This window comes from Pan paniscus, chromosome 8 (genome assembly GCF_029289425.2).
Source record: "Pan paniscus chromosome 8, NHGRI_mPanPan1-v2.0_pri, whole genome shotgun sequence".
In the NCBI taxonomy this organism is placed as follows: domain Eukaryota; kingdom Metazoa; phylum Chordata; class Mammalia; order Primates; family Hominidae; genus Pan; species Pan paniscus.
In genome coordinates, this window is record NC_073257.2 from 57,841,313 (window position 1) to 57,867,203 (window position 25,891).

At 41.9% G+C, this 25,891-nt stretch overlaps 1 protein-coding gene across 1 annotated transcript in view; it reads right to left on the minus strand.

Annotated features, from left to right (window-relative positions):
* Window positions 1-3,059: 3,059 nt before the first annotated feature.
* Window positions 3,060-25,891, minus strand: part of LOC117974454 (ras suppressor protein 1-like) — a 120,343-nt gene continuing 97,511 nt past the window's right edge. Inside the window, exons 4-7 of the mRNA XM_055092260.1 lie at window positions 12,393-12,557; window positions 5,767-5,880; window positions 3,465-3,549; window positions 3,060-3,194 (exon numbers count right to left, since the gene is read on the minus strand). Coding sequence (XP_054948235.1) covers window positions 3,060-3,194; window positions 3,465-3,549; window positions 5,767-5,880; window positions 12,393-12,557 — 499 coding nt within the window. The remainder of the gene's footprint in view (window positions 3,195-3,464; window positions 3,550-5,766; window positions 5,881-12,392; window positions 12,558-25,891) is intronic.

Genomic DNA, 25,891 nt, shown 5'->3' on the forward strand with positions numbered 1-25,891 from the left:
AGAGATCATCATCCATGCTTTAAAACACCCCCGGAAGCAAACCTGTAGCATAAGCTTCATGTGCATCATCAGTGCCCGGCACTGCCCATCAGCCAGCCCGGAGCAGCATCCAGATGGTCACCTCAGGTGTTGGGGACACAAACAAACAAAAGAGGTTCCCATTGGGGGTCATGTTTGTTGAGGGGAAAGAGACATGGGGACAATGCAACTGACTTGGAATGGGACAGCAATTTGTCTTCCAGAGGCCATCTCAGTTGCATTTTGCAAAGTGTTATGCTAGCCTTCCTCACACACCGGCAAAGCCCATGCCAACTCACCATCCAGCAACGTCTCTCTGCCTGCTTTTTTTGGGGGGGGGGGGTGTGCTGGGGTTGTGTTTTGTTCAAACTTTAAAACTGCAATTCTAGGAATCCTTTTACCAGCATATGGGTGGGAAAGAGGACCTCACCATGATCAGGAAGCTGGACCCAGAGGAGGGACTGCCAGGTTCAGATCTCACCTCTGTGACTCACTAGCTGTGTGTCCCCCACAGACATGTCACCAACCAACCCTCTCTACACCTCAATGTCCTCACCTCTAAAAAGTCTGCTTGTAATTCTTATGGTAGTTGTAGGCGATATTGCAGGAAAAACACTTATCTTACTGCCTCGCAATTCCAGGCCTTAATACATTCTACCTATTATTATAATAGCTGTTACTATATTAGTATTATATTAATGTTGACTTTTTAAAAAAATCACCATTCAAAAATAAATAGTACATTTGTCTTCATCTTGAGTTTAGCTCGTGACAGTGACTTCTAAAGGTTTATCATTTACTTACAACTAAGTGTTTGCCTATAATCAGGAAAAACTGCTATCAGGCAAATGTTAAGATTAAGCTTTTCTACATATGGCTGTCAAAAATAAAGTCATTTAAAGCCTGCCCCCTCAATTCTACACCTGAATAAAAATATACATGATTTGTTAATGGAAAGCTTAACAGAAATGTTGAACAAAGATGACCTCATATAGTATTTAAATAAGATAAGCAAAATGAGTAAGATTTTAAAATATATACATAGGGAAGTGTAGGTTCAACTAGACATTTTGGTGGCAAATTATTGTCTGATAAAATAATTGTTTAATATCCTACGTTGCCTCATTGCTTGAAAAATGAAATAAGATCAAATGACATCAAAATATACATTTATTTTTCTGTTTCTACTAACCATGCTAACCAAGGACACATGTCAGAGGCATTAAATGAGCTTTACACCAAGTTACACAAGAATTCACCTCACACCTGGAGATCCTGATTTATTTAGTAGGCTGAGGAGGAAGCAAGTATTGGAGTTCTGTAGAAGCTCCGCAGCTATTACTAATGATAACATCTGTGGTTATTAACCACTGTGCAAGATCTCTCTCTCTTTTTTTCCCCCCCTTTCGACAGGGTCTTGTTCTGTCACCCAGGCTGGAGTGCAGTGGCACAATCACGGCTCACTGCAGCTTTGACCTCCCAGGCTTAGGTGATCCTCTCACCTCAGCCTCCTGAGTAGCTGGGACTACAGGCATGCACCACAATGCTCAGCTAATTTTTTGTACTTTTTGTAGAGATGGGGTTTCACCACGTTGCCCAGGCACTGGTCTCAAACTCCTGGGCTCAAGCGATCACCCTCTTCGGCCTCCCAAAGTGCTGGGATTACAAGTGTGAGCCACGGTGTCCAGCCCAAGATCTCTCCTTTGACAAGAAGTCTTTTGCCTTGAAATTGTTTGCAAAAAGCGTTTCTTGATTTTGTAACTCTGCTCCCAAAACAAAACTTGACTGCTTGCAACTCAGTAAAGAGAAATGTTGAGTTGCTCCTCAGCCCTTAAAAATCATTAAATAATCATCTGGTCTTTTAACACTAACAAGAGAGTTAAGGGAAATGGGAAGGGAGGAGGTGGGATTTTCCGTCTGTTCCAGGAAATCACGTGACTGCCTTCTCTTTAGCCTAATAAGGCTGCCAGCAGAACTCTCAGTGCTGATGGGCGTGCTCTGTGTCTCAGTCTTCCTATGCGTAACCATTAGCCCCATCAGCCTCCTCATAACCTTCCTAACCTCCTGCCATCCAAGGTCCTTGCTTCTTTCATTCATTCAATGTTTTCTGAGCAAGGACTGCACCCCAGGGAACAAATGCGAAAACGCCCCTGCCCTCCTGGTGCTTGCATTCTAATTTCTAACAAATGGCCTCTTGAAACGGCCAGACTTGTTTAAAGAACTGCTTCCTCTATGTGTTTCTTAAAAATGATGGTATTTTGGGGCAAAAAAGCAAATAATCACAGTTTGAGAAAACAATGTGGTTCAAAGGATTAAAGAAATTAGAGGCTATTGAGGGTCTGCACAGGAAAAGATAAGGGAACTTGTGAACCTTTTGCAGTGGAATGAAGCAGTAACAGAATGACTGGCTTGGAGGTTATTTCCGGCGGGGGACATAAACCCACTCTGCAAATAGGAACGACCTGGCAGAGAATTAGGATTCAGTGGCCATAAGTAGGACCTATTCCCAGCAAGAACATATTTAACAATTCCTACTAGAAATGGGATCAGGAGAGAGGCAAATTCACGACCAGGAGAGGTATCAACATCTTCAAGTAGCCATAACAACTACTTTAATTCTTTGCTAAAAGTTTTTCTAGGTCAATAAAAAAGTAAGGGGTTAAAAAGTAAGAGTGATACTTCGATAAAGTTATCAATAACAACCAAGACCCAGAAAGCTTACCCAGCTAGTCAATGAGGACCCATGCATAAGGCTGTTACTACTAACCCCATGCTTTTTCCACTACATTATGCAGGGAGCTGAGCAGGGTCATCTTTCATCAGCAGTTTCTAAGACACGGGACACTACAGCTGCAGAACACAGCATCGGGGAAGGTCAAACCTATAAGAGCTGAACTCTGGTCAATGACAAATGTTTCTCAACATTTGTCATTGTTGAGACATTGGGTGTCTAGGTGGAGAGTAGTTGCCAAGAAGAGGAGGGAGGTTGTTCAGAATTGCTACATTGGGATAATTGTTATTCATGAAACCCAGAACTAAGTTCATTCATCAGCAACTTTATCTAGTTCTGGGGGTAGAACAGTGAGGCAGTTCCTCTGAATGTGGAGCTCTTTAAGCTGGGTAAGCTCCCCAATTTCCTTAAGCAGTGAGATCAGGTCTTTATCCCTATTGCTGAGCTAAACAGAAGAAAACAAGGAGTTGTCAACACATTTCCACATTAAAAGGTGCTCCACAGAAACTCTCATCCTCCTCCACGTCCTCTCTTCTACCACAGCTCAGTCCTTTCCATTTATTTACAAGTGCTGGCGGATAATCAAGAAACACTATCAGAAGCAGTGGTTTATTCCTGCAAAACAAACCTTACTTCTGCTCAGATTTACTTGATTCTACCCCTACAAGGCTGCAGCAGTGAATTGATTTTCTAAGAATTTAGATAACTTACTTACTATCTGCAACTTTGTGAGCTTCCCAATATCTGGTGGCAGGATTTCAAAACCATTGTCACTTAGATAGAGTGCGCACAGGGTGGCTGCAAATTAAACAGCAATATATAAACAGGGTGGCATGGAACCCAACCATTTGAGGTCTGATCAATACGAGGGAGTCAGCTTTGATTAATAACCCTGGCTTGGTGAAAAGCCTTTGACATACCTAGGGCTCCCAATAATAACAAGCAGGTCAAACTTACATTTACTGGCTTATTGTGTAGCTGATGTGTCCAGGAAAACATCTATATCCAAGAGGACTGATACAATTAACAATGTGGGCACTAGCATTTTGGGGCACAGAGTTTCAACACATTTTCAAAAAAGATTGCTATTTTTCTCACAGATTACTTTTGATTCACTTTTATTTCTCCATTTTCATCCAAAGTAAAACAAAGAAAACTACTGTGCCACTTTTATGGATACCTAGGGCAAAAAGGTTCTTTCGAGGGAATACAACTATGTTAAAATAGACCTTTTTCTATGTAAATAGCACTGTGTTAAAAATTAATGAAAGGCTTTCTGGTGATGGAGGCTATAACCACAGCTCATCAGTTCCATAATCTGACTAATTATTACTACTTGTTTCTACAGCCTTAAGGCCAAAAGTAAATGAAGAAAAAGGGGCTAAAATAATGGCATGATGTTAACAGAGTAAATCCTAACTTCAGCAGAATATCAGTAGTCAGAAAACCTAACTTAAGCAGTAATATCAGTAGTCAGAAATTAAGCAGAATATCAGTAGTCAGAAATTTGTTCACAATTACTACACAATGATAATACGATTACAAACTACTGAAGGCTAAAATTCTGAAGCATCTGTTTATCCTCAACCAAAAAAGCTGAGTATAATTAGAGGTATGTTTTGTTTATCAGTATTTATTTATTTTTTAGAGACAGAGTCTCGTTCTGTCACCCAGACTGGAGTGCAGTGGGTCACTGCAGCCTCAAATTCCTGGCCTCAAGCAATCTTCCTACCTCAGCCTCCCGATTAGCTAAGATTACAGGCACATGCTACTATGCCTGGTTAATTTTTTAATTTTTGTTTCTAGAGACAGGGTCTCTCTATGTTGCCCAGGCTGGTCTTAAACTCCTAGCCTCAAGTGATCTTTGGAGCTCAGACTCCAGAACTGTATGTTAATGTAACATAATAAAAACAGGTGTTCCACTGCCCAAGAAAATATTTTACAGTTGGTTTCATGTGCTTGAGAAAGTCATAGAGATAATGTATATAAGGTAAAAAGTGAAATTTTAGAGACCAGCTCAGAAAATTCAGATTTTCTGAATGCCACATAAATTACTAATTGAAGAAATAGAACACTCATTTAAGAGAAGCAAACCTTGTCTGAAATAGTGCATGAGTTCCCAGAGGAAACCATTTTTTAATTTTCAAAAGCATCTTCAGCAAGAAATTTGTTGGCATATAAAAGAATAAAGTGTGTTCACCTATGGCCAATAATTTCTTAATGCCTGTGTACTGGATAAATAGGTCAATAAGAGTACTTTTTAAAAGGCTGGAAATAAGAATCCTGGCTAGAAAATTTAAGAATTCTGTTAGTGATTTATTAATAAATATTTTTATAAATAACTGATTCGGACTTCCTGGGCAAATATCCTGCAAAGAATTAATACCAACATGGGAGGATACTTTTTTTTGGCATGCTATTTAAAAAGAAAGTCAAGTCTCTTAGCTAAATGTGAGGCTTGATCTCATTTAGGTATATAATCTCTCTCAGAATGTTAATATGATGTTACTAAGTCCACTTCAGCCCAATGGTGTCACATAACGATATATCAAATGCACATACTGCTGAGCTACTAAGGAATATTCAAAAGGAGTCTCTAAAGAAAAAATTATCTCTGTCCAATAATTTCTCTTGGAGTTTAGGTCCTGGCAAATAAATTTCACTCTGAGAAGGCAAAGTATAGTGTTGAGGAGATTTATAGAACTGAAAGTTTCTTACTCAGGTAGAAGTTTCCAGGGGGCCGGGCGCGGTGGCTCACGCCTGTAATCCCAACACTTTGGGAGGCTGAGGTGGGCGGATCATGAGGTCAGGAGTTCGAGACCAGTCTGGCTAACAAGGTGAAACCCCGTCTCTACTAAAGATACAAAAATTAGCCAGGCATGGTGGTGCACGCCTGTAGTCCCAGCTACTCGGGAGGCTGAGGTAGGAGGAGGCAGAGGCTGCAGTGAGCCGAGATCACGCCATTGCACTCCAGCCTGGGGGACAAGAGTGAAACTCCATCTTAAAAAAAAAAAAAAAAAAAAAAGAAGTTTCCAGGAAGAGAATTTTCGTTCGAGTTGTAAGTCAAGTCCAGAACCTCAAGAGCTGGCAGGGAGCAGAAGCCTTGTGGCAAAGTGTTCAGCCTGTTCATGCTGTTGCAGGGGGACAAAAATCTACATCAGGACACCAAAGACACATTTATACAGACTATCAAGGGCACCTCTGTTTCACAGGCTGAAAGTGTAAGAGAGTGCCATGATCCTAGAGTCACTTTATTTTTATGTTTTATTTTTTTGAGATGGGGCCTTGCTCTGTTGCCCAGGCTGGAGTGCAGTGGCACGATCTTGGCTCACTGCAGCCTCGACCTCCATGGGCTCAAGCAATCCTTCCACTTCAGCCTCCCAAGTAGCTGGGACCACAGGTGCACACCATCACACCCCACTAATGTTTGCATTTTTTGCAGAGATGGGTTTTTGCCAGGTTGCCCAAGCTGGTCTCAAACTCCTGAGCTCGAGCCATCCTCCTACCTCAGCCTCCCAGAATGCTGGGAGTATAGGTGTGAGCCACCATGCCCATCCTATTTTTTTTTAATAAAAAATTATTTATTTAATATTTACATTGACAAATGAAGATTGTACATAACTATGATGTACAACATGATATTTCTGATATATGTATCATCCATCGTGGAATGCCTTAAATCACACTATTTATATATGCATTGCCTCATATCATATGCTTGTCATTTTTTTGTCTTTTGTGGTGAGAACGCTTAAAATTCACTCTCTTAGCAATTTTCAAATATACTACATATTGTTATTGACTGCAGTCACCATGATGTACAATCCATCTCTTGAACTTACTTCTCCCGTCTAACTAAAATTTCGTGTCCTTTGGCTAACATCTCCACAATTCCCCTCTCCCTCCAGCCTCTGGTAACCATTTTATTCCCTGTTTCGATGAGGTTTACTTTTTTACATTCCACATATAAGTGGGATGATGTGGTATGTTGTCCTATTTAAACTAATAATTTTAGAGAGCTTATATATTCCTGAAACATTTGGAAATTTCTTAGTTGTCATTTTTCTCCAGTGGTGAAATTTAATCATTGTTTTACACAAAAACTCAAACCATCACAAAATATCTGTCCTTGTAAAGAAAAACTTCCTGATGAATGTAGTAATAATATCTGAAACTACACACATGAAGCTTTGTAGTTTTCAGATTTTTGCTTTATTTCATTTCATTTTTTCCTTTTAGGAGGGAAAGTCATGTTTTTTTTTTCTACAACTGTTAAAATTCAAAGTTATCTTCAATTAGAATGGTGATGGCCAGGGACTGGAGGGAGGGGCAATGGAGAGATGTATTTTAGTGGGTGTAGGATTCAGGTTTGCAAGATGAGAAAGTTCTGGAGATTGGCTGAACAACAATGTGAATACGCTTAACACCATTGAACTGTATACTACAAAGACAGTAATTTTTTTTTTTTTTTGAGACAGAGTCTCGCTCTGTTGTCCAGGCTGGAGTGCAGTGGTGAGATCTCAGCTTGCTGCAACCTCCACCTCCCCGGTTCAAGCAATTCTCCTGCCTCAGCCTCCTGAATAGCTGGGACTACAGGCATGTGCCACCATGCCCGGCTAATTTTTGTATTTTTAGTAGAGAAAGGTTTCACCATGTTGGCCAGGATGGTCTTGATCTCTTGACCTCGTGATCCTCCTGCCTCAGCCTCCCAAAGTGCTGGGATTACAGGCGTGAGCCACTGCTTGGCCAGACAGTACATTTTATGTGCATTTTATCACAACTTAAAAATTTTTTAAATCGTACAATTGACTCTTGAGCAACATGGGTTTGAACTGCCTGGGTCCAATGACACATGGATATTTTTCTTCTGCCTCTGCTACCCCTGAGACAAGAAGACCAACCCTCCTCTTCCTCCTCAGCCCACTCAACATGAAGAAGAGGATGAAGACCTTTAAGATGACCCACTTCCACTTAAAGAACAGTAAATGCACTTTGTTTTCCTTATGACTTTCCTAATAACATTTTCTGTTCCTCAGCTGACTTTATTGTAAGAATGCAGAATAGAATACATATAACACACAAAATATGTGTTAATCAACATTTATGTTTTGGTAAGGCTTCCGGTCAACTGTAGGCTATTAGTACTTAAGTTTATTCAGAGTCAAAAGTTATGTGTGGATTTTCGACTGCATGGGGGGTCAGTGTGGTGCTCCCTCCACCCATGTGTTGCTGAAGGGTCAATTGTGTGTGGGTGTGTGCGGGGGTGTGTCGTGTGTGTGTGTATCTGGTGTTGTGTGTAGTGTTATGTGTGTGTGTACGGGGGTGTTATGTGTGGTGTGTGGGGGGTGTGCTGTGTGTGTGGTGTGTGGAGGGGGTGTGGTGTGTGTGTGATGTGTGTGGGTGGGCGTGGGGTGTGTGTGTGGTGTGGTGTGTGTGGAGGGTGTGGTGGTGTGTGTTGTATGTGTGTGGTGTGTGTGTGGGGGTATGGATGTGGTATGGTGTGGTATGTGTATGGGGTGTGTGTGGGGGTGGGGTGGTGTGTGTGTTTACGCAGTATGTGTGTGTGGTGTGTGTGTGGGTGTGTGTGCGTGTTTGTGTCTGTGTGTGTGTCTCCAATGAAGTCTAAGGGAACTTTTTCTTTTCTTTTTTTTAATTATACTTTAAGTTCTGAGGTACATGTGCACAACGTGCAGGTTTGTTACATAGGTATACATGCACCATGTTGGTTTGCTGCACCCATCAACTCGTCATTTACATTAGGTATTTCTCCTAATGCTATGCCTCCCCCAGCCCCCCACCCCCTGACAGGCCCCAGTGTGTGATGTTAAGGGAATTTTTTTTCTACACTATCTTTTATCCTTTTCTTTAAGCCCCTTATTTTTCTTAATGCCGTTCCCTTTGAGCATACTTAAAAGCCAATTAAAAATAAACTTTAATAAAAGTTGACAGATATTGAAAGGTGGAAGGGACTGTGACAATAAAAATCATTCTAGTCATCGATGCTTCTCATAACAGATCCAGCTCGGTCCAGTCCTACCAAGTGGGCCTCACCAGAAACAGCAGACAGCAGGGGGAAACCAAAATGGAAATGTGGGTTCCCCCTCTCAGGCAGAAAACGACCCAGACAGACTACACCCAGCAAAACTACCTCCACGACTATCTACTGCCATGACAGCAACAACGAACATTCTCCATGAAGTCACAATTTGTGAAGCACATTATGGCAAGTACTTGGCTTGTTGTATTACCTTGTAACACAGGCAAGATGGAGCTTGTAATTAATGCTATCTTGAGATGAAAAAAAAGCCTGAGAGAGAGTAAGGAGCAAAGATTTCAGAAGTGACTGATGAAGGTGACATGTGTCTGGAAGCACCCTGTACCTCATGGAGGTCCTCCCTATAACTTGCCTCACTGTGTGGTATAATTCTTTATGCCATTTGAGGACAGAGGTATCCTTTAGTGAAACCCATCTTAGCTCCTTTCCCAAAGAACTGGGAGGTTTTTTCAAACTTTGACAACTCCGTCTATGTAGCTGTGTGATTAAATACAAAAAGCTTTACACAATCAATAAAGCACCAACAGCCCCAAATGCAAACAACTCCAAAGAGAACAAGAAGGCAACTAAGATGCATTCATTGAAAAAGAAATGTTTAGGGCTGGGGGCAGTGGCTCACGCCTGTAATCCCAGCACTTTGGGAGGCCAAGGTGGGTGGATCACCTGAGGTCAGGAGTTCGAGATCGGCATGACCAACATGGTAAAACGGCATCTCTACTAAAAATACAAAAGTAGCTGGGTGTGGTGGTATGCACCTGTAATCCCAGCTACTCGGGAGGCTGAGGCAGGAGAATCTATTGAACCTAGGAGGTGGAGATTGCAGTGAGCTGAGATCGTGCCATTGCACTGGAGCCTGGGCAACAAGAGCAAAACTGTCTTAAAAAAAAAAAGGAAAAGAAAAAGAAAAGTTTATGGCTCTGTCCTATGGTGCCTCAAACCAAACAGAAAAAAACCTGAGCTTATTATTTGCTTCCCAAACCTGTCTCCATCTGTTCTATTTTTCAGCTGTCCAACACAGAAACGTAGGTATCATTCCATCCCATCAGTTACTGTCAATGTTACCACCTGTATATTTTTCATATAAAATCCCTCCCTGCCTCCACAGTCACTGTCCTAGTTCACCTGGGACATGAAGCTCATGTTCTTACTGGTCTCCTAACCTCTAGTTTCCATCCCTCCACCCTCTTCTCCACACTGATCTTTCATAGGAAAATCTGACCATATCTCATATCCACCACTTGGCTATGCAAATTTCTCAATGGTCAGCATGATAAAATTGGAGCTCATTTATTTATTTACTTATGTATTTTTGAGATGCAGTATCACTCTGTCACATAGGCTGGAGTGCAGTGGTATGACCTCAGCTCACTGAAACCTCTGCCTCCTGGGTTCAAATGTCTCTCCTGCCTGAGCCTCCTCGGTAGAATAGCTGGGATCATAGGTGCACACCACCACACTTAGCTAATTTTTTTATTTTTAGTAGAGACGAGGTTTCGCCATCTTGACAAGGCTGTTCTTGAACTCCTGGCCTCAGCTGACCCTCCAGCCTTAGCCTCCCAAAGTGCTGAGGCTACAGGCGTGAGCCACCACGCCTGGGAGGAGCTTGTTTATTTAGCACAGAGGACTTTCATTAGCACTTTCGATTCCCTGCCATTATTATAAACATTTATTTGTTTATAGTTGGTTTCCTCAACTGTAATGGAAGCTCCATCAGGGCTGGATGGCCAGTAGCTAGAATAATGCCTGGTACACGATTGGGAACTTGGTAAATCCTCATTCACTGAACAGCAGATATCCAGGATTCCCTGTCTAGCCTGACCTCTGACCTTACAGCCACCTGCCTCACACTTTATACTCAACAGTGCCAAAAAACCGACAATTCCTAGGCCCCAGGCAGGCAGTGCTGTGAGTGTTTAAATATGTCATTCACGGCTGGGCGCGGTGGCTCATGCCTATAACCCCAGCACTTTGGGAGGCCGAGGAGGGTGGATCATGAGGTCAAGAGATCGATTGAGACCATCCTGGCCAACATGGTAAAACCCCGTCTATACTAAAAATACAAAAGTTAGCTGGGTGTGGTGGTGTGCATCTGTAGTCCCATCCCAGCTACTTGGGAGGCTGAGACAGGAAAATCGCTTAACCCTGAGAGGTAGAGGTTGCAGTGAGCTGAGATCGTGTTACTGCACTCCAGCCTGGCGACAAAGCAAGACTCCGTCTCAAAAATAAAAATAAAAATAAAAAAATTGGCAAATATCTGTCCAGCATCTATTGCCACTCCACGTCAATCACTAATTTAACCAGAGCGTTTAGTGGCTACAATTTAATGAGTATACGACTTTGCACAGAGACTGAAGCATGAGTGGGCAGTTTCATCTAATAGCTGTGCCAATGAAGATGGAATTCTGATGTTGCAGTTCCGGTTGGGGTCTATGGATGTATTCGTCTGTTCTCCCATTGCTATAAAGGAATGCCTGAGGCTAGGTAACTTACAAGAAAAGAGGTTTAACTGACTCAAGGTTCTACCGGCTGTATAAGAAGCATGGCAGCTGCTGCTTGCGGGGAAGCCTCAGGAAGCTTTTACTCGTGGTGGAAGGCAATGCAGGAGCATGTGTATTACATGGCAGGAGAAGGAGAGCACGAGGCGTCTTGCAATAACTCATTCAATATCATAAGGACAGTACCAAGAGGGGATGGTGCTAAACCATTCATGAGAGCTCCACCCCCATGATCTAATCACCTCCCACCAGGCCCCACCTCCAACAATGGGGATTACAATTCCACATGAGATTTGGTGGGGACACAGATCCAGACCATATTAATGGAGTCTGATGGAGCCTTTAGACCCAGAACCATGGGGTTCTCTTCCCAGCTTGGCCACTAACCTCAGGGGTGACCAGGACCCAGTCCCTTAGCCCCTTAGAAAAGGCTTGGCTTCCTCTGTATAAAATGAAAGCACTAAAACCTGCTTTCCCTACCTCACAAATGTTAAGAGGATCAAGTGCTGCAAAGCAATACACGAAGACATGTTATCATTATTATTATTTACCGCTCCCCGGTTCTGCAACCTCAGTTGAACCAAAACTCCTCTCTTCACCTTTGCATAAAGAAAGACAGAGGATTGTCACCTCTCAACTACAGAGAAGAATTGCAAAAATGAATGAAGCAGCATTAGGGAATATATTCTTCCCTCCATGGCATGAAGGTGCTTTATAAACTATTCCTATTTAACACAGACAGAAAAAAAAATCAACCATACTACAACTTGTCTGTCAGTTCATGCTATGCAAATAAGTCCCTTCTTGGTCAACAGAACTGAGATAAAATTTTACTGGACACAAAATACAGTAAAAATTTAACTTCCTTATTGTGCCAACTATTAGCTTCTCAATTAGCTCTCAAATCTTCACTAATGTAGGCCACCAAAAGGATATATTAAAACAATAAAACTTTTTTTAAAACCCAAAACACAAAAAGAAATTAGAAATCCACTTCTGTGTAATGATATAAATGGAATCCCTCCCCTGGCCCTACCCAGCACGCCCCTTCCACTCTCTTTCTCTCCATCCTTTCCTCTCCACTGATACTCACCCAAGGTTCAGGTGTTTGAGTTTTTGAAGCCTGCTGATCTGTGTTGGCAGCTCCTCGATCTGGTTATTTAAAAATTTGAGCACTTCCAAATTCTTCAGTTCTGCTGTGTTTGGTGGCACCACCATGGAAACATAAATGCTGAGTGTGAATCTGGGAACGGAACTCCTAGCAAGGGATGGCAGCAGCACACTTTGTTTTTCTTCAAAGCTAAGAAACTTATAACTCCAAAAGGACCATCGAATTCACCTATCGGTCTTACTTATTTTTTACGGGTTTTTCATAAGCAGTCACTCACTTCTGAGTGGCCGCTGAAATGCTCCTTCGTATATCATTAGCTAAGTGTTTGGCATAGTTTGTTTCAGACAGACAATGAAGAGGGAAACAGAGCAAAAAGGCACAAAAGAGAATTTCTGTACCATAGCAGCCTATAAAAGTGAATATTACAAAGCATATACACTTATAGCTGTCATATAGGATCTTTTAAGTGCAATTGTTTTTTTCTTTCGGTTTTCTTGCATTGCCACCAGAAGAAAGACAGCAACCTCCAAATCCCTTCCTGGGTGATATACATTGAAGCTGTTTAACCCAGTATCTGAAGAGCTGTCCTCTTAACATTGCATTATATTAGCTCAATTTTAAATAATGAAATATTCAATCTCCCTAGTTTCTGATTTTGGCCTCTGGAGTAATGTATCTTGAGCAATACCACACACACATACAAACATACACACATACATACACATACACGCACACACAAAGGTTACATCAGATTAGCAACACATCGATATACTGTTATTATATGGAAATAAAAAAGTCAACTCAGTAACATGCTATGAACACTAGTGTGCAGATCAAAGGTGAAAATCAACCACTGGGGACCTGAAAGGTTCCTCCTTCCCTAGCATATATATACTTGAAAATACAAATGTAAAAGCCAAAGGCATCTTTATCTCAAAAGTACAAACTATAAATTGGCAGTAGAAGGACTTTCCATAGGCTGTAATTCATCTATCCCATTTGCTATTCAATCATTCTACAAACATTTGTATGGGCGATAAGCTTGGCCATGGTTCATGTAAACTCTGATACCAAGACTATCCAGGTAACTAAAAACATGAACAGGGACTTGGAACCCAGTCTGAAAAAGTGTGATATCTCATATCAGTCAGGTTTACTTCCCATCCCATCTGCTTCCTCCAGGGGTGCCCCAGGAGGCCAGAAAACCAACCTGCTTGCCTGCAGTCAGACCTAAACTCAGACCCAAGAGCACTTGTGATCAGAACCAGTACAAAGGTGAGTGTAAAATGCCAAACATACATCTAAAATATTTAAGCAGCTAGCCATTTCAAGGAGACCAATTGATAACTCCTAGGGCAACAAAATTAAAAGGACAGGCACATTACTAATTATAGTTTTGAGTAATCATTTTCAGCTTTCTGAAACGTCTACAGTATCGCTGACCTGATTTCTTTTAGAGGGAAGCCTTGGTGAAAGGTAAAAGAAACGTTTTCACTGGAAGAAGGGACTGCGAAGAATAAGGATTACTCTGAACTAGGGCACATGGGCAGGGAGCAGTGGTCTAGTGAGCAGTCCCTGGGTGAGCTCCTGAAGTGGCTGTTGATAGCTGGAAGTTCCTCCAGAACCCTCCCTCTTGGATACCTGCAGGAATTTAAAGGAATCCTACCTGTACAATATGGACACAAATGCACATTCTTAGGTGCACACTCCATGGAACACTTCTGTGGAAATGAATGGTATTCACCTTGTGTAAGCAATTATCAAGAAAATCACCAGGGCCAGGAGTGGTGCCTTACGCCTATAATCCCAGCACTTTGGGAGGCCGAGGCAGGTGGATTACCTGAGGCCAGGAGTTTGAGACTAGCCTGACCAACACGGTGAAACCCCGACTCTACTCAAAATACAAAAATTAGCTGGGCATGGTGGCAGGTGCCCGTAATCCCAGCTACTCGGGAGGCTGAGGCATGAGAATCACTTGAACCCAGGAGGCAGAGGTGGCAGTGAGCTAAGATCATGCCATTGCACTCCAGTCTGGGTGACAAGAGTGAAACTCTATCTCAAAGGAAAAGAAAATCACCAGGCTGTGTCTTCTAGGTCACTGGATGTCATCTTCTCCCCCCAGATCATAAAGTATATACAGTGCAGCTGCCCACAGACCTCATCCCTCCACTGTCCACCCTCCAGCTACCACTAAGCCTTTATCTGATTAGTTTGAAGAGCAATAACAAAAGTTAGTGAAATCAGGAGAAAATGATGATCTCAAATTAGCCACAAACCAAGAATAATGCAGCCAGAATTACTGTCATCTTCCCAAAGTTACTCTGCCAGTTGAATTAAATGCTCGTCTAAAGGTATCGCCTTTTTGACAGGATGAGAGATTATTTCACTCTCCTTGCTAAATCAGTCCAATTTAAAACCACAAATTATGCTAAATGTGGTTTAGGGCTTTGTCTTGTGGATGCAAACAATAACCTCATATTCAATTTACAAAACCTCTCCCAGCCTTTTGGTGAGCATGTGAATTTTTTGCTTAAGACTCCATTCAAGCTAGATGAGAAAAAAAATTACACAGCTAATATTCTCCCTAATATACAGAATTTTTTAAACCCCCAGTCATAGTGAAAATCTAAAGAAATTAACATGCAGACCCGTCTGGATGGGATGGTATTCACTCTTTGAACCAATACTTAGAGAATGCTGATTAGGTGCACAGCACCATACTTTTTACACATAGCATCTCAATACTTTGGGGATAAAGTAGGAGAGGAATGTTACTTAAGGAAAGTAAGTTACAAAAGATAGGGTATCAAAGTCAATAAACTGAAACAGGCCTAGTGCTTGGAATATAAACTACTCCCAACAATACTAGTTGTCCAGAAAAAATAACCAGTTAGCAATATGAATTGTGTCATGACTAAATCATATACATACGTGGCAGGAACAATTTTAGCTATTTCAAAAAGGCCACTGCAATATCTTACCAGTCAAAATATTTTATTGGAATTTTCCAAATAGCTATAGGATGCATGAGCAAGAAGCATTTAAAACCTAATAGTGCATGTCAGTATATTTCTTATCATATCTTTGAAACGTTCCTTTTTCATCAATCTGTCCAGCTTCTGACCTATGACCCCAGCTGACCTATGACATCAAAGAAACTGAAGAGCAATGTGGTCCTTGGCCCTACAGTGCTGTGTGTGCCCTTACTCAACTCATAACCTCTCTGGGCCTCTGTAAAATAAGAAGACTGGATTATGACCATTTCCAAGGTCTCTTCCACTTTGTTTTAACATTCTAGGATTCTAAAAGGAGATGGATTATGAAAATCAATGATATGGCTTTAAATAATTCAACAAATGGGGCCCTCAATTGGGAAGCTTAGTCATGTAGAACTTTGCTTTTGACAAAGAATTGAGTATCATTTTCTGCCTAGCCAAAGACGGTTGCTTTAAGTTTGAGACTTCAGTTGCTAGGTTTGGGGGAACAGTCCCAAAGGACTCAGACATTCCCTGGCTCCTCAATGTCACATTTTGCTCTAGCCGCAGGATCACAGGACTGCTGGGGATGCTCTTGTCCCAGAGCATCTGCTGGTGTTTTGGAAAGGTGACAAGGATGTGGTCACATCACCCCAGAGACAAATCTCAAAGTTTCTTCTAGGCTCTGCAGCAGTTCCACCTAACACACCTGGCATGACCTTTTTTCCTTCAAGGTCTCCTAAACTGAAGAACCTGAATGTGATTCAAGAGTTTTGTCCATCTGATGTGCCAGCCCTAGACTTGGCAATTCAGCACCCTGACTCCTGCAGCACAGTTTCTGGAAGGTTCCACAAGCAGCCCAAAGTGCCTGAAGGGCTCATTAACTTCTCTTTGGCTGGAAGCACCTCCACTTTGCTGGACAGGCTGGAGAAACCAGAGTCCATCTGTGCGAAACACTGGCACAGCCCCTTCCTGAGCAACAGCTTTATTCCTAAAAGGACATGTATCTACGGCCATTGGTTATATCTGCAACAGGCATGAGCCACCCGGCACTGCACAGTTGATGCACATTCACAAAATCAACAATCAATCAGCTCAAGAATAGGCTTCCCCCAACCAGCCAGCAGCCCGCAAACTATCTCCCCTCCACACGAACAATCAAAATCAACTACTGTTATAACAATAGTTTCAATTCTGTTGAATTGAGTAAGGAAAATTCTGTTCTATGATCTAAAATTAATAATTCCACAACCAACAACTTAAAGCATTTTAGGAGTTTACACAATAATAATTAGCAGGGTGTGTTCTGGGGCTGGGCTATCTGATGGACAGCCACTAGCTATATGCAGCTATTTGAATTTAAACCTAGATTAATCAAAAATAAAATGATGAATGCTATTGTTTGGTCACAACAGCCACATTTAAAGAGCTCAACAGCCACATGTGGTGTCTAGTGGCTCCACTACTGCATGGCGGGGATACTGACCGTTTCATCACCACAGAACGTTCTATTAGACAGCCCTGCTCTATGGCAGTGGGTCTCAAACCACGGAGACATCAGAATCACCAGAGGCCTTGCTAAAACACAGATGGAGGGGTATCCCAGAGTTTCTGATTTAGTAGTAGGTTTGGGGTAAAGCCTGAGAATCTGAATTTCCAGCAACTTCTCAGGGGATGCTGATGTTGCTGTTCTGGGAACCATATTATGGCTCAGAAAAGTTTTAATTCATTGGCAGCATCACGATTATCGATCCAACACATATGTCCCTTACCCCATGCAATAATGCGATGAGTATAATAATCAATCTTATCCAAATGAAGACGCCTACTGAGCCTGGGGATTGATGAAAAGTGAAACAAATGATACTCTAGATAGCTAACACGTTCAACGTGGGTGCCACAATCAAACCCTTTCTAGTCAACTTCTGCTTCCCCACACAGGATTTTATGGCGAGATCAGTATTGCTTAAGATGGACAACGTTCCAGAGGAGAAAAGCCTTGAATTCCCTAGCACACTGAATTAAGTCACTCAGTGGCAAATTCATCATGACCAAGGGTGGCCATACAAAGAGATGTCACCTGCTATACTGCTCAGCTTCAAAACACTGAGCCTTAACGGCAGGATGCTGGGTGGTAGTGACGGCACTGACAGACCGGCTTGGGTGCAGCTGATCTGGGGGCTTTTTGAGCAAAAGCATCTTGTGGCCCTTGAGGCAAAGAAACAAAGCTGTAAGGAGCGACAGACTCTGGGAGCAGCAGGCACAATGCAAAAACATAAGGACAGGAGGTCTGCTTGGGTGCAGCCCACGGGAGGGTGAGGGGGTCACACTTTGGTCTTTAGAGTCATATGGTTACCAGCAACAGTCAGGTTCTCTTCAGCTCCAGAAAGGCAGCACTAGACCCTGCACCATGCTAACGCATACCCACGGCTGCCAGGAAGCCAGAAGCTGCTCCAAACACATGGCACTTTCCATCCACAGCACGGGCATGAAATCTGGCGGTGACCTCCACCCACCATCTCCACCAAACTTCCGGGGAGTTGGGGGCTGCACTACACCCAACTGTTTTTGCAGAAGCACCAAAGGATGTTTTTAGAGCTAGTGATTCCTGAGCTAGGGCTGGCCCAGAGCATGAAAGCCAGGGGACAAAGCCTCTTTGAAAAAAGTGAACTGATGTCTGAACCTCTGCTTCCAGTGATGGATGGTGAATTACAGCAAGGGAATGAAGAGGAGGACTTAGGACAGGCAATTGCTCACAGCCAGGGCTAGGACAGCAGGTGGCACAGGGGCATGCCCGCCCTTGTGCTGCAATGGAGGCAACATACTGTGCCGTGCCCATTTCCAGGATGCAAAAATGCCACCAACCCTCAGGCCAAAGAGTCCCCAAAGAAACCACATGGAATGAGTCACAGCAAAATGAAGCTGAGTAGCATTGCTTCTAAAAACCTGACATACTGCTATTTTAAAAAAAGGAGGTTTTTGTCTGTTGCCATAACAAATGAAAATGCCTGGTCAGATGTTCACAATGTCGTATATTTCTACAGCTTTTTAAAATAAAGCATAGAAGGATAGAGGATGGTAGAGGATATTAAAATGAGCTTGTCACTTAGATAACTTAGTATATTACATTACTACAATTAAGTTACTAGAAAAACCACTAAAAACCTGAGAATAGATGAAAATGAGTGAGATTATTCATTATATATACGGGAGAGGGAAGGACCACTTATGAGAAAATGGTGAAAGTAAACATTTCCTTGCCCCAGCATTTGATGAATATGATACTGAAAAACAAGTGCCCCACTTTGGCCTGAATGAAGCAAGGGAGAAAAAAAACAAATTAGCAGAAACGAGATGAAATATGACTTGGGGCATCCGTGGTCAAAGTGAAAGCACAGGCTTTTTAATCTCTAGCCATAATAACTGGAGAACATTAGTCCATTCACAGCACAAAGGTGGTGTCTAGACTAATTATAGACATGCCAAGTCTTTCAGCAAATCATAGTTCTCAATGCCATTTTAATGATTTTACATAAAGAAGAATCTTCTCACTCTCGCGTAGGAATAATTAAACTATTCAGCACTTTATATGCAAAAAAGGTCATTTGTAGTTATAGTGATTAATTACCTTCAAGTCCTCCTAAGCACTTTATATGCAAAAAAAGGTCATTTGTAGTCATAGTGATTAATTACCTTTGTTTTCTGGCCAAAAACACAAGGTGGATAATGAACTTATTACACATTACCATAAGAGTTTGAAATTCGAAAGTATACTAATGATAACTGGCTTCACAGATTTTATGGAATTTCACCCAAAGCAGCTATTAAAGCAGTGAATTACAGTAGTTCTAGGTTATTTAAAGTTTATGAAACAGTGAAACAAATTCTCATTTAAAAGGTTCTACATGTTCCTCAAGGTAAACATAAAATAGCAAAATATCTAAGCATCTACCCCAAGAAAGGCCAACAAATATTATTAGCTTTATAAATAACAAAGTTCTCCAAATATTATTAGTTTTATAAATAACAAAGGTAATGCTACTTTCAGTTAATAAACAACAAGTATTTACTGAGAACCTGTGTCCCGAAAGCACATGCTCACTCTATCCTATTATGAGCCGCCTCAGGATTCTATAGCCTAAGTCATTTTAGTAAACAAAAATATCCCTGGCTTAACTCACTGCAACACAATGGTCCTACTCTTTCAGCAGCTATGTGAAAAATCAATTACATGAAAATTAGAGAAAAAAGGTATAAGCAAGTAATAAGGTAGATTTTAGTGTATAAAGCCAAACGTGCAAAAATATATGTTCCTGAGCTATAAAAAGGTGTATGCATAACCAAACAAATCTCCTAAAAAACTGACAAGCATAGATTTCTTCTCCTCTGAGGATATAAAAATTAGTTAATTTCTGAATCTTGTGTTAACTTCCAAAGCATCTTCAGGAGGACATATGAACTCTGAATTCTTGCAGGAACACCGCTTCTAAGTTGCACTCCAGTTCTGATGTGCTACCCCTCCAGCAAAGCCGTACATCAAAAAAGAGCTTTAACTGGGGAGCTGGGAGGGAGAAGCAGCGCTGAGAGGAAAGGAAGTGGCATTCAATGGCATTCAGTGGCCTGGGGAGGAAGTGACATCCAGCGAAGGGTAAGAAAAGGAAGGGTAGGAAAAATGCCCAGGAAATTCCAAAACACCGGGAAGAGAGAGAAAGAGAATATGAAAAAAAACTTCAACCCATCAATGGAGAATAACAAGCTCAGTGTTATAAAAGGAGTGATCTAGGCTCTTTTATATGAGTACATGTCTTTATTATGTATAATATATATGAATGTATATCTATATGTAAGCCTCGATTATTAACATTACGAGGTAGACAGTAAGCAAGTCACATTCTATCTTGCACTCTCTTACACGCACACATAAAAACCATGTTTTGTCATTAGTTTCTGTCTTGTTTTACAATTAAGAATTAATCTAGGCTGGGTGCAGTGGCTCACAATTGTAATCCCAGCACTTGGGAAGCTGAGATGGGTGGGTTGCTTGAGCCCAGGAGTTTCAGACCAGCCTGGGCAACAGGGCAAAACCCCACCTCTACAAAAAATTAGATTGGCATGGTGGTGCATGCCTGTAGTCCCAGCTACTCAGGAGCCTATAAGGTGGAAAGATCACTTGAACCTGGAGGTTAAGGCTGCAGTGAGCCGAGATTGTGCCACTGCACTCCAGCCTGGGCAACAAAGTAAAACCCTGTCTCAAAAAAAAAAAAAAAAAAAAAGGAATTAATCCAGCAAGAGGCCAAAACTGGACTGCTTCTCTTCCTACTGGACCTTATCTTTAGGGTCACTGCATGAGGAGGGCAGGAATGGGAGGGAAAGGAAGAGGCCCAGGGCTGGGAAAATCCACCAAATCCACATGGGAGCTTTGATCTTCCCCTTTGAACTAACACAACTATGGCTTTTAACCTTAGGAAATGTCCCTGTTCTTCTAATGGAATGAGTAAGGATCCAGAGCCACAGGAACACTTCGTCCATGGCGCTCCTAGATTGACCTGATGGGGCATCTCAAGTGCACAAGTGCACACATATATCACTTGCAGAGACAGCAGGGGACATGGTGGAGCAGCCACTTGGAAGCCATGCAGAAAGCTCTGTCGTTCCCTCGTTCTGGTCACTTAACCACTTTACACCTGTTTCCTCCAAGTGATATAGAGTGGGGGTTCAACAAATTTGCTCTTTTCCCTTTCATCTCCTGCTGAAGTTATTACATAGGTGTTGTTCTTGATGGTCCCCAGGCTGTGGGGTACCTTGTATTTCTTTCTACACAGTGCTGGTTCAGTTGGATGAAAAGGAGGGCTTCACAGAGAAAGATGAGCATTCATCTCAACTTTCTGAAGGATGAGCAAAATTCAGAGAGAGGGGTAGGAACTTAAGATTTTAGAAAAAAACAGGTAACTACAACAAAAAATATATAGGCAGGGGAAAAAAAGCTAAAGAAATAGCAAAAAATTAGACAAAAGAGGGTTCAGACTGAAAACAGCAAAATGCAAGGTCCATTAGTTTGTTAACTGGTTATCAATTGTATTCAAGTGGTTTGGGCCTATGAGGCTGACTGACGAAGAAAGCGAAAAATGGAAATGGGAAAGGTATTCCATTTAAAAATATCTGCATGTGTCCACACCATGTTCCATTCAAGCCTGGGAGCTAAAGATTACAAATTCTTATTTAACCAAATGTAAATTTAAGCAGATAAATAAGGTGGCACTTATCAACAATTTTTAAGAAGCCATTAAAAATGAGTTCTGTGATGCATTAAAAATTATCTAAAGTTTTAAACGAATTTCCAAGAAGCATCTCCTTTAAGAAATAGCATCACTAGGCCAAGGCAGATAGATAGCTTGAGGCCAGGAGTTCAAGACCAGCCTGGCCAACATGGTGAAAGCCGTCTCTACCAAAAACAAAAACTAGCTGGGCATGGTGATGCGTGCCTGTAGTCCCAGCTACTAGGGAGGCTGAGGCAGAAGAATCGCTTGAACCTGGGAGACGGAGGTTGCAGTGAGCCGAAATCGTGCCACTGCATTCCAACCTGGATGACAGAGTGAGACCCTGTCTCAAAAAAAAAAAAAATAGCATCACTATGTCCACACTGCATACAAACATACTAGTGTTATCTTCACCCAACTCTGGAGTTTCTAAATCTGAGCTACGTAGACCTCTAAAAAATTTGTGGATGAACACAATGGGATCCATGAGCCTGCTGAAATTAGAACCATCATGTGCACTTCTCTATGGATCAGTGTTGTAGTTTTCACTCTATTATTTAAAAAAGTCAGTGACTTAAGAAAAGTTAAGAAGGCCAGGCACAGTGGCTCACAGTGGCCTGTAATTCCAATACTTTGGGAGGCCGACGAAGGAGGATCACTTGAGCCCAGGAGATCGAGTCCAGCCTGGGCAAATTAGCCAGGCGTGGTGGTGCACATCCATCTAGGAGGCTTGCTTGAGCCCAGGAGTTTCAGGTTATAGTGAGCTAGGATCATGCCACTGTACTCCAGCCTGGGTGATAAAGACACTATATCTAAAAAATAAAAACATAAAAAAAGAGAAGAGATGCTCTAGAAGAATGTATGTACCTAAGTATCGCACTTCTTAGTGTATCTCCTCTAACATCCTGTACATACACTCACATATACACACACACCAAGTTATTTAGGAGAGAGTGCATCAACTGAAAATCTATGTATAATATTTTGCTATTACATCAATTCTGTTTGATAGACATTCTATCATCAATAGCAAAAGAAATCTTTTTCAGGATCAGCCACGCACATGGGCCAACTATGAGTTGGAAAGTGACAGACTTACACTCCCCCATCTTATTTTCTCCACAGCCTGCCACCATTCTGAAGTTCTCACGATTGGGGTGGTTCCATTTAAAAATATACTGTGGAGGAATTAGCATGTTAGCTAGCTTCCGCTTAGCACAGAACAGGACCTCAAGAAAAAGGATTCTGGAACAGGTACATTTTGGTTGGTGGTGCCGAGAACAAAGAGAATGGGGGCAAGGGGGTGGCCACAGTCTACAAGCTGAGAATAGATAAGATGCCATCGGGCGGACACTTCTTCAACTTCACCCGCTGGCCTTGGGTTGCCCTGGTTCTGGGTCCCTGGATCAACAGATCCTCCCATGGGACAATCTCAGGAGCTCACTCACTAAAGCCAAAAATAGCAACACATGCCCAATTGCCAGTGATTTCTGCTCCTCTCCCTTCTGCCACCCTCCACCCTATTAAATGAAAAGAACATTCCATGCTCATAGATAGGAAGAATCAATATTATTAAAATGGCCATACTTCTCCCCCAAATTTACAGATTCATTGCTATTCAATGCATTGAATGTTAAAACCCAGATTCTCATCGTGTGCAATTTGTCAGTGGCCAATGTGGAAGAACTCAGAAGTGCTTCTTAAAAAATACTGAGGTCTCGGGGCAGGTACAGTGGCTCATGTCTGGAATCCTAGCACTCTGGGAGGCCGAGGTGGGTGCTCTGGAGTTCGAGACCAGCCTGCGCAAGCTGGGCAACAAAGGGAGACTTCATCTCACAGAAAAAAAAAAAAAAAAGGCAGGGTGGTAAAGAAAAGGACAGGCAGCACCATTGCAAGGACAGGTAGCACCATTGCAAGCTGGAGCCAAAATGATATCACCCCTGATGGGTCCTCCTTTTTGAGAATCCCATTATCTCCTACGAATCCTGATGTTCTGAAAAAAATGTGTGAGCTGCTTGGCTAAGTTGCAAATGATGGTAGAGTAGATTCTCAGGACTGTATTTTCATGCTGTTTCCTTTCTTTCAATGTAGGAGACAATGACTTGGCCCAGCAGCTAGCAGTTCTCTGTGGCAGAGAGATCCCTGGGCCCATCCGGTCTACTGAGAGTACATGGTCATCCGCTTCACCTTGGACTCCAGTGTAACCAGGGCAGGCTTCAATGCATCCTTTCACAAGAGTAATGAGTTTAAATATTTTTTTAATCCCATGTTATCCCATCTCCTCTCCTTTCCTCTCTCTTTCTCTCTTCTTAATATAGTTTTCTGGGCACCAGGACGCAAGGCAAGTCAGAGGACATGGGTCTCTGCCCAGGTTCTGGATGGCTGGCTCCCCTTATGTCAATGCTGAGTCCTGATCCAAAGCACTGTGGCCAAGTCGTACAAAAGTGTCCTGCCTTAAGGTCTCTGGGTGGGGCATCTTCACTCCAGAGGAGGTGTCTCCATGAAATGCATGAGAGAGAGCTTTAAAGCAATTTTTCAGCCTAACTAAGGGCTGGAACTAGAGCACAGCTCATATCCATAACTCATCGAAGGAGCAAAACGTCATCATTTATCCTTATAAATTACTTGGTTAAAGTCATCCATTTGAGGGTTGGCAGGAAGAGTTTGTTGCTCTTGAAATATGAACTTGATGAGTCAAAAACAGGCACCATATATGGGATGCCATCATGCACAATATGATTGAGACTTTTAAAACTTGACATGTGAAGTCCAGTAACAGCCTTAAATCCAAATCAAATGAAAGATAATAAAGTAGTCCATGGAAGAGTGAAAGACTCCCATGTTTTTAACTGTAAAACATAATTTTAAAGTAGATTCTCAATCTAACGTTAAAAATTAATCTAATATTTCCTCCATGCTTATATATACCTTTTATAAAGTAGGGAGTAACTGATGATAAATTGTGTTCCTCACGCTCAACAGAGGAAGGCTGCATAGTGGCTTAAGAACACGGGCTTTGGAATTAGACCTAAGATAAATTTTCACCTCTGCAATTTAACTAGCTCTGTGAGCTGTCTACCTTTCCTTGCTGATGAGCTTCTAGTCCCTGAAAACTGGAGAATTAATGCCTGCTCCTTTCATCCTCTTCCTTCATCTCCTGCCCTCTCACTCTCATGTATATATTAATATGTATGGCAGTTCATTGTACATACATACATATGTGTATGTATATAGTGATGGTAGAACCATTGTAATTTATTTGTATGTGTGTATATATATGTGTGTATGTATGTATATAATATATATAAATATGTGTGTGTATCTATGAGTGTGTGTGTGTATATATATATACATGGCAGCTCATGGTCTAGAATATATTTCAAATTTAACCTGTGATATAATGGACTTTGGAGACTCATAAGCAAGGAGGATGGGTGGGGTATGAGGGATAAAAAACTACATGTTGGGTGTAATGTATACTAGTCAGGTAACCAGTGCACTAAAACCTGAGACTTCACCAGTATGCAATTCATCCGTGTAACCAAAAACCACTTGTACCCCAATTAGATAGATAGATAGATAGATAGATAGATAGATAGATAGATAGATAATTCATAACAAAAAAAATTAACCTTTGAAAACTGAACACTTAATTCCCACCCTTTTCCATGCCACTACCCCCGCCCCCAATTCTACACTCCTCACAATGTTAGCAAATGGAAAGTACATTTTTCTCATTATTTAAGGCAAAAATCTTGATGTTATTTTTGATGTTTCTGTTGGTCTCATACTTAACCATCAACAAATCACACTGGCTCTACCCTCACAATGTATCTAGATTTCAACCACGCCTCTCCATTTCTGTTGCTACCAGCGTAGCCCATGCGCCTATCATCTCTCCTTGGCCTCAGGCAGTCCCCTTTTTATTGGACACTCTGCTCCTGCCCTTCCCTGCCCTCCACTCCTTACAGTCTAAGGACTGCACATAGAGTGATATTTTCAAATGTAAGTGAGATCATGCCATTCTGATGCCCAAAACCCTTCGTCTTCCTCTTCTTACTCAGAATAAGTCTTTTCAGTTTCCTGCATGACCTAGACATGCTGCTACCTTTGGAATCTCTCATTCTGCCTCATCCATTCTGACTTCCATGATGTACCTCTGCCACATCAAGCCTTTACATTAACTGTTTTCTGAACTGGAATGTTTTCTCCCACATAACCATCTGGCTTGATTCTTTTATTTCATTAA